The sequence below is a fragment of the Morone saxatilis genome, unplaced genomic scaffold (genome assembly GCF_004916995.1).
Source record: "Morone saxatilis isolate NCDOM2014 unplaced genomic scaffold, NCSU_SB_2.0 Contig20, whole genome shotgun sequence".
NCBI classification, from domain to species: domain Eukaryota; kingdom Metazoa; phylum Chordata; class Actinopteri; family Moronidae; genus Morone; species Morone saxatilis.
Genome location: NW_023339763.1, coordinates 3,423,250 through 3,437,050, shown reverse-complemented (window position 1 = coordinate 3,437,050; position 13,801 = coordinate 3,423,250). Strand labels below are relative to the sequence as shown.

At 38.4% G+C, this 13,801-nt stretch overlaps 1 protein-coding gene across 3 annotated transcripts in view; it reads right to left on the bottom strand.

Annotated features, from left to right (window-relative positions):
• The window catches only part of rabep1 (rabaptin, RAB GTPase binding effector protein 1), a gene marked incomplete at its 5' end in the record, with an annotated part of 25,119 nt that overhangs the window by 7,570 nt on the left and 3,748 nt on the right, over positions 1 to 13,801 (bottom strand). For 2 of the 3 annotated variants that reach the window (XM_035666374.1, XM_035666375.1), the window contains 7 exon segments: positions 2,671 to 2,811; positions 4,043 to 4,141; positions 7,253 to 7,369; positions 7,490 to 7,594; positions 9,940 to 10,401; positions 11,869 to 11,979; positions 13,459 to 13,637. In XM_035666374.1, the coding sequence (XP_035522267.1) occupies positions 2,671 to 2,811; positions 4,043 to 4,141; positions 7,253 to 7,369; positions 7,490 to 7,594; positions 9,940 to 10,401; positions 11,869 to 11,979; positions 13,459 to 13,637 (1,214 nt within the window). 3 annotated transcript variants of the gene reach the window in all.

Here is a 13,801-nt window from a genome sequence, read left to right as displayed (position 1 = left end):
TGAAAACATACCTATGAATATTTAATTAAATGTCTGCTAGTAGATCCTCTTAAATGTTACACACTAGACCTTTAAAAATCTAGAGGTATAGACTGAAAACATTAGACATAGGCCTCAATTTGTGTTTTAATTATGTCAACCTGGCAACGCAACAATTTGTATAATCCTGTCTTAGAGTATTATTAACTGCTGTGCAATGTTTTGGCATCTTAGAAAGATTCAGACTCATGGATCTGTTACTCAAACTGGCCCTCCTGGATTGTATCTCATGTCTCACCGGTACCTGAAACAACACCAAAACAGCCCTTTGCATTGTTTTGAATTTGTTTAAATTATGGCAATAACATTTACAATTTACACTAAATTACCACATAAGGTTGGGTAAGCAGTATAACAGATGCTGAATTCTAATAATTCTGAAACACATATTTCTCCATGTATGCATGAATAAATTAAGTTTAATGTCAGTTGGCCCCTGAGAAAGTTTATAGAAGTTATAGTTCAGCTGGTGATGCTGTAGTGACTTCCTTGCCCATTTTTTAAAGTTTGTACAAGCTAAGATATTCCTTAAGTTTTAATGGTGCAACCCCATTTAGTAAATCACCAATTTGTAGAAATCCCGTAATGCATATAACAATATCTGTATCTGCATCATATTAACATGATTTTTAGTATCTTTATACAGTAAATACAGATTTAAATGTTATGTCAGAGGCTTGTTTAACCACCAACAAGCTTTAAATGTCACTGGATCATTGGTGCTACTCCACCTCCACTAAAGCACAGGCCCACTCTGCTGCCAGATATACTGCCAGATCATAATTCAGCAAGAGGCCAAGAGTAACAGTGTGGGAGGAGGTGTGTGTTTGAGGGAGGACAGCACACAGTTGTAAAAAAAATAAATAAATAAAATAGTAATCCTTATCAGGAAGCTCAGAATATAGCAGTGGCGCCATTAATCACTGATAATGAGCCAGTTGAGCCTCAAAGGTGTTTCCACAGAGGCAATTATCTTCTGACCGTTACACTGCTGGGATTATTTTTTCTATAATTTGGTATCAGCTTCCCCACTGTCAGTGTGGCATGCCATGGGGACATGAATGCTAACGCTGTGACAGTTTTAAAATTAAGTTCAGACCATGTCTACCGAGAGCAGCAGGCTGTTCGGTGACAAATGGTGCGCACCCAGAATCTCCTCATATGAACCCAAATCATGCAAATGCAATTGGAGCCTTAAAGTGCATTCTTCATTATTAATCACAACTCAAGGTCCACTTAGTAGCTTTTCTGGGCCTTTCGATGCTGCTTTTTAACTTTCAATACATGTGTGCTCCATTCACCGAGGAAGACCATGAGATGCTGTGGAAAGTTCCAAAAAAAAGCTAGTGAGTGGACCTTAAATTGAGTTCTCAAATTAACATTTTTGACTGTAAACCTGGATCACCCATGTTTGTTGACCAGTTGTGGAATGTCAAGTACATTTAGTCAAGTCCTGTACTTAAGAACAATTGTAGGTATTTGTACTTCAGTTTAAGTATTTACTAGTATTATTATACGATACTTTACACTTCTATTTCAACACTTTTTGGAGGTAAATATTGTACTTTTTATTTTACAGCTTTAGTTACTTTGTATATTTTTTTTTAACACTAATATTTTATTGAATCTTTTTGACAACAGATGTACATTGTTGCCGGGTGGCATTTCCACACCATTCATATATCAAACTTCATATTCAGGATTACGGAAAGAAGGGGACTTTAAACGGCACTACAAAATTTGTATTTAAGTTTCCATGTTTAGTTTACAGCAAAAGGAAAGCAAATGACAGTTTGACAGGAGGGATGACAGGGAAAAAGCCATCAACCACATTTCTTATTCCAGCAAATGTCTTCTCCATTTTAAGTAATTTTTTTCAATCTCAGCAAAAGAGTCAGTCTTTCCATCTCATGAATCTCTTTGAAGATTTCAAGTCAATTATCTACTGTAAGTGGGTCAGTCTGTAACCATTCATGAGCACACATAACACACATACAAATCTGATGCATTGGCACAGAATAAACCAAATAAAGTAGTTAGAGAGTTAATTTTTGCAAAAGGACAGTGGATTTTGTCCCCCAACACTCCCAGTGAACCTATACTTTAAAATTAGGTCCACCTTGACCAACCATGACAACTGAATGCTACTCACACATTAATGTGTCAATATTAATGATGGATAATAAAAATGTATGTACATGACATGAATGCATGGTACATTATCAGATTAGCATTTAGACAAGATATCCACTCACTGTAAGCAAATCTTGATTTTACAGAACTTTATCATTGATCTTATCTTCACCTTTGATTTATTATCTTATTGTATTATTTTTTCCAATCATCTACTCTGTTGTCGGTTTAATCTAATGATAAAAGCAGGGTATTTTCTTTAAACTAGTGCCAACACAATACCCACATTTCAGTACCGATAACAAAAACAATACTTTTTCAACACATTACTTTGACAAGTAGCTCTACAAGAACTTTACCAAAATAAAATACATTCTAATATTAGCCATTTTAATCTGGAACTATGCATTTGACAAAACATTTAATGCTCGGTTACCATACTTGACAGTAAAACTAAACTCGACAGTGATGCTGATGCTGAGTTTGATTCGGGCTTACTTGCACAGTAATGGGCATCTGGAAGTCCTCTTGTTGCTGTAGTTCTATGTGTAGCCTGTGTTTTCCCTGCAGGCTGTCGTTATCTCTCTGTAGTCGGCTGAGCTCATCTGCCACCTGCTCCCTCGACTTCACCAGCACCGCCTGGAACAAACCAACAAAATAAATCACTCCATCTCATAAGGTGTCAGTTTGTCTGTCATATGGAACCGGGCCCATTTCAACACATGGTGAAGAGTGACTCAGCGGTCAGCGTCTACTTTTAGAGCCACACTCCAGCTGACTCTACATGCAAAAGCTATAATTTTTGCTAGGTGTTATGACATTAAGACTTAATTCATGACAGCGTTAAGCCCCATATTTCTTTAAATCAAAGCCACATGCAGCAAAAAGGAACGTGTCATTGTTCTGGCAGAAGAATTTGTTTGCAGAGACTTTCAAGGCATACTCATGCATGTGGTATGATACAGCTTGCAGCTGCACATTCATTATTGAGGATTTTTCAGTCTCACTCACTTCTTTCTCCCCTCATAATCAGCTAGAAAAAGTTTACTTACATTACTTAGCAAAGAATATGGGAATGTTTGCAGTGATGTACAGTGTACAAATCTGTACATTTCTATTGTGTGGTGGATGAACAATGTACAAAGTATTTATCTTTAAAAAAAAGAAAAATGCAGCAAAGAGCTCCAACCTGTCAGCAAATATTTGTGGTAGGGAGAAAAAGTGATGTTACGTAACAGTTACATTTTACTTCCAAAAATGTTTTTCCTCTTTTAGGTTTAAACTAGACTTCAAAACACTCACACAAGTTAATCGCTAACAACTTGGATAAGTGATAAATATTACACTATGCTGCAAAAATGTGAAGATTTTCTAGATTAGAAGATTAAATATCTTTGGGTTTGGGACTGCTGGTTGAACAAAACATTCTTACTTAGAAGTTACACTGTAACACCAACCTTTCTTATCAATGCGTGTGAATGTTTGTGCTGTAAAATCTCTACATTTCTGTTGCGGTTGACAAGTAACTTTTGGACATATTTAATGCCATTTCTGCAAGTACAAATTCCTGCAGCCAAGAGCTCCATTGTGTCAGCAAATATTTGTGGTGGAGAGGAACAGTGACGTTTTTGCCACAGAGACAGAGAGAAGTAAAATCCAAAACACTAACAGGCAGTATCCATGAGCTGCAAGTCACTTTGGCTACACGTCTGATAACCACGCTCAAGCCCGATGTCAAAACAATAAACTGAACTGCTTATTTTGAAGGGCTGAAGTCGTGCCAGCATTAGGAGAATAGAAAGAAGTAGAGATCCAAGCACAGCTGGCAAGAACAAGTAACACGGGGCTAACGAAAGAATATCTTGCTCACCATCTGCTCCTGCGTGTTCCTCTTAGCGTCACTGAAGGCCTGTTGTAGTGTGCTGAGCAGTGTTTCTGACTCCTGGACTCTTTGCAGGAGGGCAGACACCTAAAACACAGAAAAAAACATTGCTAAGACAAGAGAAAGTCTTCAAAACTCTCAAACCTACAGTTAGATTAAATGCTGAATATACATTTTGCATACAGTAAAATAAAAATGTAAAGTTCACGTTTGTGCTTACGCTGTGGTCATCTTATACAATACAACATAAAGATTCATTTTAAAATGAACTACTGTCGACAAGTAGATATGAAAGGCAAAAAGGCTACTATGCAGCACCAATCAGCAGTTGCAGGAACATGCTGACCATGCTGGCTTTCAAACGGTTTCAGGCGCTATACTGCACCACAGTGTTTTCACCACAGCTGCGATGTCAGTCTAAAATGAACCTGAGGTTTGTGAACAGGCCCCCTTAATGTAGTTCATATTGTGACACCACAGAACCAATATGGTGCTCTCACAGTGCTTTTTTTGGCAACGATTTACTACGTGAGAACCACATTTGATACAGTTATAAACACAACAGTAGTACAACACGACATTAAAGCAAAATCACATTTTTTCTACATTTCTTTGTCTTATGTGATATTAAATTGAATATATTTGGATTTTGTATTATTAGTTCAACAAAACAACACATCTGAAGATGCTTCAGGGCTTCTTTCTTACTATTTTATAACACTGAATCGAGAAAATAATTAGCAGGATAGTCAGTAATGAAACAAAATTTAAATTACCTACAGCCCTACCTGTGTTTACATCTAACAATAATGTCTCTAATATCAAGTATTAAGTAGCAATACCTCATAATAATCCTGCAAACCATCAACAAATAATTCTATATCAAATTGTTATTTGCGGTCACAGCGGTGTGAAATTGAAGCAACACAGATGTATGAGCGGTTTATGATTCTGTTCTACTACATCCTGTTCTTCATCGCACCCACAGGTCTGCTGAATAAAAAATGTGATGCCGCAGGCGTTAGTTTGGTCAGACCTGTAGGAAAGAGGATGAGTCATGCGGCTGTTGCCCTGGTAACCTTCTGTTGTTGAATAAAGAGAGAGGATTGATGGGAATGCACGTATAAAGCACAGTCACATCTTAATCGTTATCCATATACTTCATGTTTTTATGTACTGATTTATTGGTTTTATTGTATCTGGCCGGATGAATCTGTCTGTACTTAACCAGAAAGCTCATAGTGACATCTTAATCAATAAATACACATACCATTAATAACAACTGAAGGAAATTGACAGTCAATGAATGTATATTACAGTATTTTTTAAAGCAGAAAATGTCAATTATTCTCTGGTTTCAGCTTCTCAAATGTGAGGATTTGCTACTTCTCTTTGTTATAAATGATAGTAAACTGAATATCTTTGTGTTTCAGACTCTTCTCTTGGACAAAATAAAGCTAGACAGTGTAAGTGTAAGACAGCAAACAGACGAACAAATCAAGCATAAAGGGAGTTTGTGTGAATGTTGGAGAGGCCTCTTAAGATACATTAACACAAACTGTATGGGTGCACCGTTGAGCGTTTTCATTGCACTGCTCAATCAGCAACACCCCCCTCCTACTCTGCAGCTCTCCTCCCAGTGTGGTAAATCATCAAAAATACCAAACCAGCAAAAACAAAAAACCTCACTGTTGCTGGTGCAAAGCTACACTTTCGGTAATGCACCTGCAAAAAGATCATGCCTGTTTTCTTGCACACTCTGAAACAGGAATTCAACACCTTCACTACTTTTAAAACATTATTATTATTCTTATTATAATAATGTACTTGACCCTATAGATGTTCTCTCGCTTGGCAGATAGCCTGCAACAAATGATTCAGATGTAACAGACAGAAGGTATAATGAACATTAGGACCAATCAGGACCAGGTTTCATGACCTAGAAACTCTGTTTAACTAACGAGCTAGATGTGAGGAACTGTAACAGCATTCATGCTTGAATTATTGAAATATTTCTTTGATCGCACAAGGAAATATGAGTCAGTTCTTTTTCAGAGGTTTTCAACCTGAGAGGACCCCCTGGGGAGGCGTGGGAGAGTTGGAGAGGGGGCGTGGAGGGAGAGTAATAAAGTAAAGATACTGCGGAGGTTGAAAGGAATAGGTGCATGTTAGCGGTCTGGAAACAGCAGGAAGTTATTTATTAAAGTTTGGCCTGCTGATTCGGCCCGCATAGATTCAGCGTGACTTAAAGCGCCATCTAGTGGGCAACACTTTTCTTTTAGTAAAGCTAGTTATTTATGTATTTAAAAAGAATTCATATAAATAAATAAAAATCCCATTAAAATGCATCATTTTAATGCAGTTACATAAAATGGATCCGTTTTTTAAACAAAAAGGTGACGTGGGCGACAACCCTGCGCCGATTAAAGCTCCAAACCTTGTGGAGAGGAAATATGATCCTGAATACATTAAATTTGGATTCATAATGGCAGGCAGAGACGCTGAGCTGAAAGCAGTCAGTGTGTTGAATGTGCTGAAATCCTGTCACAGCCCAGTTTATTTTTCCTCATTTATTCGGAAATGTGGACGTCAGGAATGATTTAACAATCAGAAGTTAACAAAAGGTTGAGATCCTTGACTTAACTTTCTGAGGATATTATTATCTCAGATTGTCTGTTGGGAAAAAATGTCCATGAATCTGCCTAAAAGACCCCGCAGCAGTGGCCAGAGAATCATTTCGTTTATAAGTTTTCTTCAGTATCAAAGTAGTCCAGTGACAGTTGTCTGTGTATGCATGGGTACATTGCAAACAGGAGCTGCCAATAGCCTATTCAGCATACTTTTAATGGTGCCAAAGGTAAATAAAAACAGGCTTTAAAAATGGGGTTGAAGTAGCTCGACTGAATCCACAGCAACAACTTTCCACTTCCTGTCTCCATCCCCCAAGGCACTGTGCCAACACTACGTGTTCATGAGGAATTTAATACAGTGAGACAGAACAAACACATACTGTAGAAAGCAGCTCAAATAATAAACAAAAAGGTCTCATCTCCCTCAAGTCATTATTCTCTGCTATCAAATTTAACTTAAAAAACAGCTTTAAAACCACACTGTCAGTTTTATATCAACCACTAAACTAGATATCTTAAGGGGGAAAAAATCAACACAATCATTTCATTTTCATTACTCTGATGTTACCTTAGCAGCGGTTTCCTCGTTGCCTACTTTGACCGAATCTTCCAAACTCTGTTTCTCGGTCATCGTCCTCTCTAGCTGATCGTTGGCCTGACGCAGCATCACCTGCAGTTTCTTCACCTGGAAGACAGCGTGGCGGAGAAACATTTTCAACCACTATACCATGCTTCTAAAAAACATCTGTCGTTTACTGTTCACAAAGATTCTTGTAGCAAAAAAGGAAATAAAGTTGCAGCAAACCTGATCTCGTGTCTCGGCCTCTTGTCCTTGGATGGCCTGCAGCTGCTTCTCATAGTTGGAACACATATCGCAACGTCGGCCGAGCTTCCTGCCAGCATTTTTCACCTAATGACGGACCAACAAGAAAACCATGAAACACTTAATAGTAACCATTTGTTAACGTAATGCCTCACACCAAATATAATGGAATATCTGGGTTAACACTTCTTTAAAACTTGAGAAAGACCTTTTAAAACAGCTATATGACAGCAGCAATTAATTAAAAAGATCATGAACGAATGAAATGTAATGTTCCTTTTCCCCAAGCACTAGGACTGAATACAAGGAATTTGACATCCCAGTATGTGTTGGGAATTCTTGCCAAAATCTGGTCCTAAAGTAAAGAATATTGCATACTGAAACAAAGACACCTTCTCCAAACCTCATGATACCCTCCACGTAACTGTCGTAGTCAGACCCTAAATTGCTGTTGCTAAAGTAATCTTTCCGACTTTTCATCTGCAGCAATTTATTTCTAATAACTGTCCTGATAGTGGTTTCTGCTGTGTGGGAAAATACATTTTAGATTATGTGAATGAAGCAGAGTGCAAAATCAGTTCAACAAATGTCTACATCAGATATACAGAGTAAATCTCCGTGGCCCAAATTATAGCAGCAGGACCGATTTCAGAGAGGCATTCAACAAGTGGAGCGTGACGTACTGAAGATCGATTAAACGTTATAATCCAGTTCATTTAACAACAAAATAACGAGCAGAAATGGCTGCATGTGATGGATTTTCCTTCCTTAACACTGCACACTGTAACAACGTCACATAAGACCTATGAAGAAGATATGCTGAATAATAATGCAAATCAAATCAATCGAAATCAAATGATTCTGTGAGATTGACATTTTGTTTTTTTTACAAACTTCTATTCTCTTAAAAATATTACTATAATCTAACAAATAAACAAGAAAGAATACAATTAGACCATAAATATCATTAATTATTTACACCTCTGATGTTAAAATCTTAATTAATGAGAAGAAATCCTGTTAAAAATGATACACTGCCCGTCCAAAAAAAAAGTCACCACCTGGATTTAACTAAACAAATCGGTAAGAGCCTTCCATTAGATAATTACTGCAGTGATCAATATGTTTCAGCTGGCAACAAATTATTTAACCCTAGCTGATGCGGTGAGTAGCTTCTCATTTCTTAAACAACCATGTTGGAAGACATATCCTGTGGTCGTGGAAAGGATGTTAATCAGTCAAAGAGTCAAATCAAAGCAAAGAAAACGACTTGATTGCTGAAACTACTAAAATCGGGTTAAGAACTGTCCAACGCATTATTAAAACCTGGAAGGATAGTGAACCATCTTGGGGAAGAAATGTGGTCGGAAAAAACTCTTGAATGATCGTGATCGGAGATTACTTAAACGTTTGGTGAAATCATATCTAAGAAATCAACAGTAGTAAATCAACAGTAACTCACTGCTATGTTTAATAGTGAAAGTAAGAGCATTGAGCATGAAGACTGGACTTTGGAGCAATGGAAGAAGATCATGTGGTGGCAGTGTTATGATCTGGGGTTGCTGCAGTTGGTCAGGTCTAGGTTCAGTCAAACACTTATGTCCCCAAAGAATGTGGTCAGCTGACTTACCTGAAATATACCTGAATGACCAGGTCTTTCATCAATGGCAGTTTTTCTTCCCTAAAGGCACGGGCATATTCCAAGATGACAATGACAGGATTCATCGGGCTCACATTGTGAATGGCTGGTTCAGGGAGCATGAGACATCCTTTTCACACATGGATTGGCCACCACAGAGAATCTTTTGGACATGCTGGAGAAGACTTTGCGCAGCGGTGCGACCTTCCCATCATCAATACAAGATCTTGCCAGAAAACTAAACTGGGCGGAAGTAAATGTTGTGACATTGCAGAAGCTTATCAAAATGATGCCCCAGCAAATGCGTGCTGTACTCAAAGCTAAAGGCGGTCCAATCAAATAGAGTGTGCAACCTTTCTTGGGGCCGGGCAGTGTATATTCCCATGAAGTAATCATCCTAAAATCACAGGAAAACCCTACAAAGTTGTCATAACCACTAAGGATGGGCACGAGTACTCGAGTACCTTGTGAATTTGGTCAAATTTGTCAACACAGTAAGCCTGAAGAGGCAAAAAAACTAAAACTAATTCTGAAACTAATACAAATTTAACTAAAATGAACTAAAACTAAACTGAATCTAAAACAAAAATTAGGAACGAAATAAAAATAAAAGATTGGAGGTGATGTATGACGAAAGTGCGGTCAAATCGAGGGCTCCTCCAAGAACTCGATCATTTAGTTAATCATCAGTCAATCATTCATTAAACATCCCTAATAAGCACTTAATTGTTGAATTGTGCTATATGTAACCGCAGCGCTGTATCCAAACTATTAAAACTTCTCGAGGTTGCACCTCTTGCTGGAGCAGGTTCCACTCGCTGTCGCTGACGAGTCTGTAGCCTGCTGGCGGTAGGTAGGCGTTCTCGGGGGCGTGGGAGATGCTGGAAAGCAGCGACGCCGTCTCCTCCTGCTCGGGCGTCATGGCCTTGATGGCCTTCTCCTGGTCTTTAGTCAGCAGGAAATGACTCGCCGTCAGCTTGATGGAGCTGATGGACAAAGTTTCGCCAAAACTACTGTCTATCACTCCGCAGTCGGCCCCCACCAAGGGCCCAAAGTCCGACTCGTCCAAGTGGCTAGCCGACTTGGCTTTGTGGTTGTGGCCACCGAGTCCCTGCTGGACGGACAGCGAGGAGCCGAGGCTGTCTGTTGACTGAACTCTCCGAAGGTTATCCTTGTAGGGGTCCATGGGGCCCCCCGTGACCACATCAGTGTCTAAGGAGTGCATAGAGCCGTGGGCGCTGTGGTTGGCGTGAGGCTGGAAGAAAGAAGGAAAACTAAAAGTAAGGTTTTTCTAAAACGTTAGAAAAAAAAAAGAGAAAAAAAGATTCCTTTTATATTTCACTAACGCTTCAAGATGAGACAAATAATCTGTGGTTTTATTGCCTTTATTTGATAGGAGCGGCAAAAGAGAGATGGGAAGGTGGGAAAAAGAAGGGGGACGACGATGCAGCAAAGGCCTAACAGACCAAAGGTTTTACACTACTTCACCAATCTACAGGTGGCGATAATGCACCAAGAATACCAACAAAAGCAGGGAAAGAAGAAGACTTCAAGCAATAAAACATCCAATATAAAAATACATTTCAAAATAAGCTGGATTTGAAATGTTGTATGAGGAAATAAATGCATTAAACACATTAGTTAGATCTCAAGGATACAAACGATGTGTTTTGGTGAAAACAAATCATATTACAATTATTATGATATGATTCACAGTTAGTGGGTATGATCATTTTTGCATCAAAATTTTCATTTTCAGTGAGAAAAGCACTACAGTTCTTCATTATAATGCTTTGTCACATATTTTACTTTTATCAAAAGGTACTGCACCAATGTGGACAAAAAGAGAAAAGTAGTGTTACTTTGTCTACTCTGAACTGAAGTAAGAAATATCAGATGGTTGGAGGATGCAGATACTATGCTTTAATTTCTACCATAGTGCAGTTTAACATGTTTAAAATACTACTTTAATATTAAAACTGGCTCTGTTAACGGATCATTGGGACAAAAACCATGAGGGAAATCAGAAAGTGGACCTGCCCAGGCTGCAAGAAATCTAATCGAGCATCCAACAGCCAAATCGCTGATTGCTCAGGCAATTAATCAAGGATCACAGCCACCCTCAGCCTGCACCTCAAATGACAATTAATCAGCCTGATTCTAAAATTTAGCCGGGGGCCGACCAATGTACGGTTAATATCCAGCTCAATCCGTATATATGTAGATAAGGATATACAGTTATATAAAACAGTAATATTCTACTGTGTGTTTGCCTTTCTGAGAAGTCTTGGTAAACAGGTATTCAGGAGGTCTAAATCATTTTTAAATAAATAACATCATTTGTCACACTGAATGTCAAGATGAGACAAATTATAAATGTTCTTAAGCTTAAGAAACATTTCAGCTTTAATTGATATTGAAAAGAAAATCTCAAGTTGATATTCATGCATCATTCAGCTGCTTATGATTCAACAGCGAAAACAATGTATGAAATCTCTGCTGCTGAAAGCTTTATACGAATACAAAATAACGACCGTTTTCAGCAGCTAAAGCAGCGTCAGTTAATGTCTGCTACAAACACAATACACAAGGACAAAAGTGAAGGCGCCATGTTGCCTGTTTGAAGATCGCGTTACTCAAAAGGGAATATAATATGACGTAAGACGATAATAGCCTGCTCTGTTCTCTCCGAGGGACATATTGCGTTACATGATGCTCGTACCTCCTCGACGCTCAGCCCGAGGAATAAATCCTCCAAAGGCTCAGTGTTTTCTCCCACATCCTCCTCGTGCAGCTCCTTCACTTGGCTCAGCCTCTCTATTTCATCCTCCTCCTAGGACGGAGTGAAAAAGAAGGTCACATAATTGTTCCATCTACTAAATTTATCCTCAGGGGGCCAATTATTAATTATTACAGTGAAACTATAAAATCATATGCCATAAATTCAACCTTTACAGCATAATAACTGTAACAATAATAGTTTATTATTGAGGTTGTAGTGTTGTTAGACTGAACTGCCTCACATTGAGCTGTTTCAACCAGACTTACAAACAGGATCCTGTGTATTTCTTACATGTAATCTTTGTCAAATCAAATGGACAACTAAACATGCAAGAAACATGAATTGGAAATACATATACAGTACAATAATTCAAAAAGAATCCAGTTTAAAGCAGTCCAAGCAGTAGTAAGTAGACGTTCTCCCTCACTTGCATCCTTTAAGACTGCACTCAAAACTAATCTGTGATCTATTACCTACTTCTCTCCTTTTTATTGGCTCCACCAGCTTTCTTCTTGTTTTCTTATATTAGTTTGTTGTTATAGTAGCATTATATTTATCATTTCTTACTGATAATGCTATTGCAGTTTCTGTTATTGTCTTTTGTTACCATGTAAAGTGTCTTTGAGTACCCTTTAAAGCACTATATACAATAAATGTATCATTATTATTATTACTACAACATTTCACATGACCTGCAGCTATAGCGATGTGTCATCTGTGAACGAGCCGACTCATTTAAGTGAACGACGGGAGCTAGCTCTCATCTTTTTCTTTGTTTTATATTTTATTTTTATTCTACCTATATTTAACCACATAAGTCATTTGAGAACCAATTATAATAAACAATGGCGACCTGGCCAAGAGGCAACAACCAGAGGCAAAATAAATGAATACAATACAGAATGACAGGAGGATCCAGAAATGTCTCACTTTGGTAATAACATTTAATATTTTAACATAAATAAAAGGTTCAGTACACATGTATAATTATGGTGTTCTGGAAATTATAAAGCTTAGCATAATCACATCGAATAATTTAAGTGATATATGTGTATAAATACCAATTATAGGTCAAAGCATTGCTATATTTGGCTGAATTATAAAGAGTCGGCTCTTATTGCCGAGCTGAGCCAAATGATCTGACTCACTACTGACTCCATCCAACCTGGATCCACACTGCCAACTGATGATTAACTTCATCATTTTCTGCTTTGTTAAGTCTTAAAGTCGGAAGGTAATGAACAAGCTAACCCTCTGCTCAGCATCTGTTTCTAACTCATCCATCCATTCGTCTCATTTCTGGGTGACCTTTCCCCCTCTTCCAATCACACAGCAGCTCAATGCATTAATTTTATTATTGCTAACAAGATTACATGTCTCCGTTGGAAAGATGGAACTAAATTATCTGTCTAACCACTGGCTCAATCTGCTGACTGAACACTGAAAAACTCACATATTTCCATGAACTGTAAAAAGAAAAGTCTCCTCCAGAGCAGAAACAGAATAAACTGAAGGTCTGTGTGTGCGTACCTGATCTTTTTTCTTCATCTCCTCCACCTGGCGGAGCTGTTCTGACGACAGCACGCTCTCTATCCTCTGCATGTCCCTCATGAGGAGCCGCTGGGACTCCAGGAACTGGTCGTTGGCCCGCTGCCACGTGTGTTTCAGCTGGTTGTGCTGCTGTCGCTCCAACTCCAGCTTGTGACAGACTGAGACACCAAACAGCAGCAAGAGAGAGCAGAGAGAGGGGAAAAGGTTGAGGGTGTCGCAAACTCGTAGAAAAGGTTTTTGGGCCTGAAACGGTAACACAACACTGGATGTTAATGTGTCTACAGTTTGTAAAGGGGTTAACTTTTACACACACACACACACA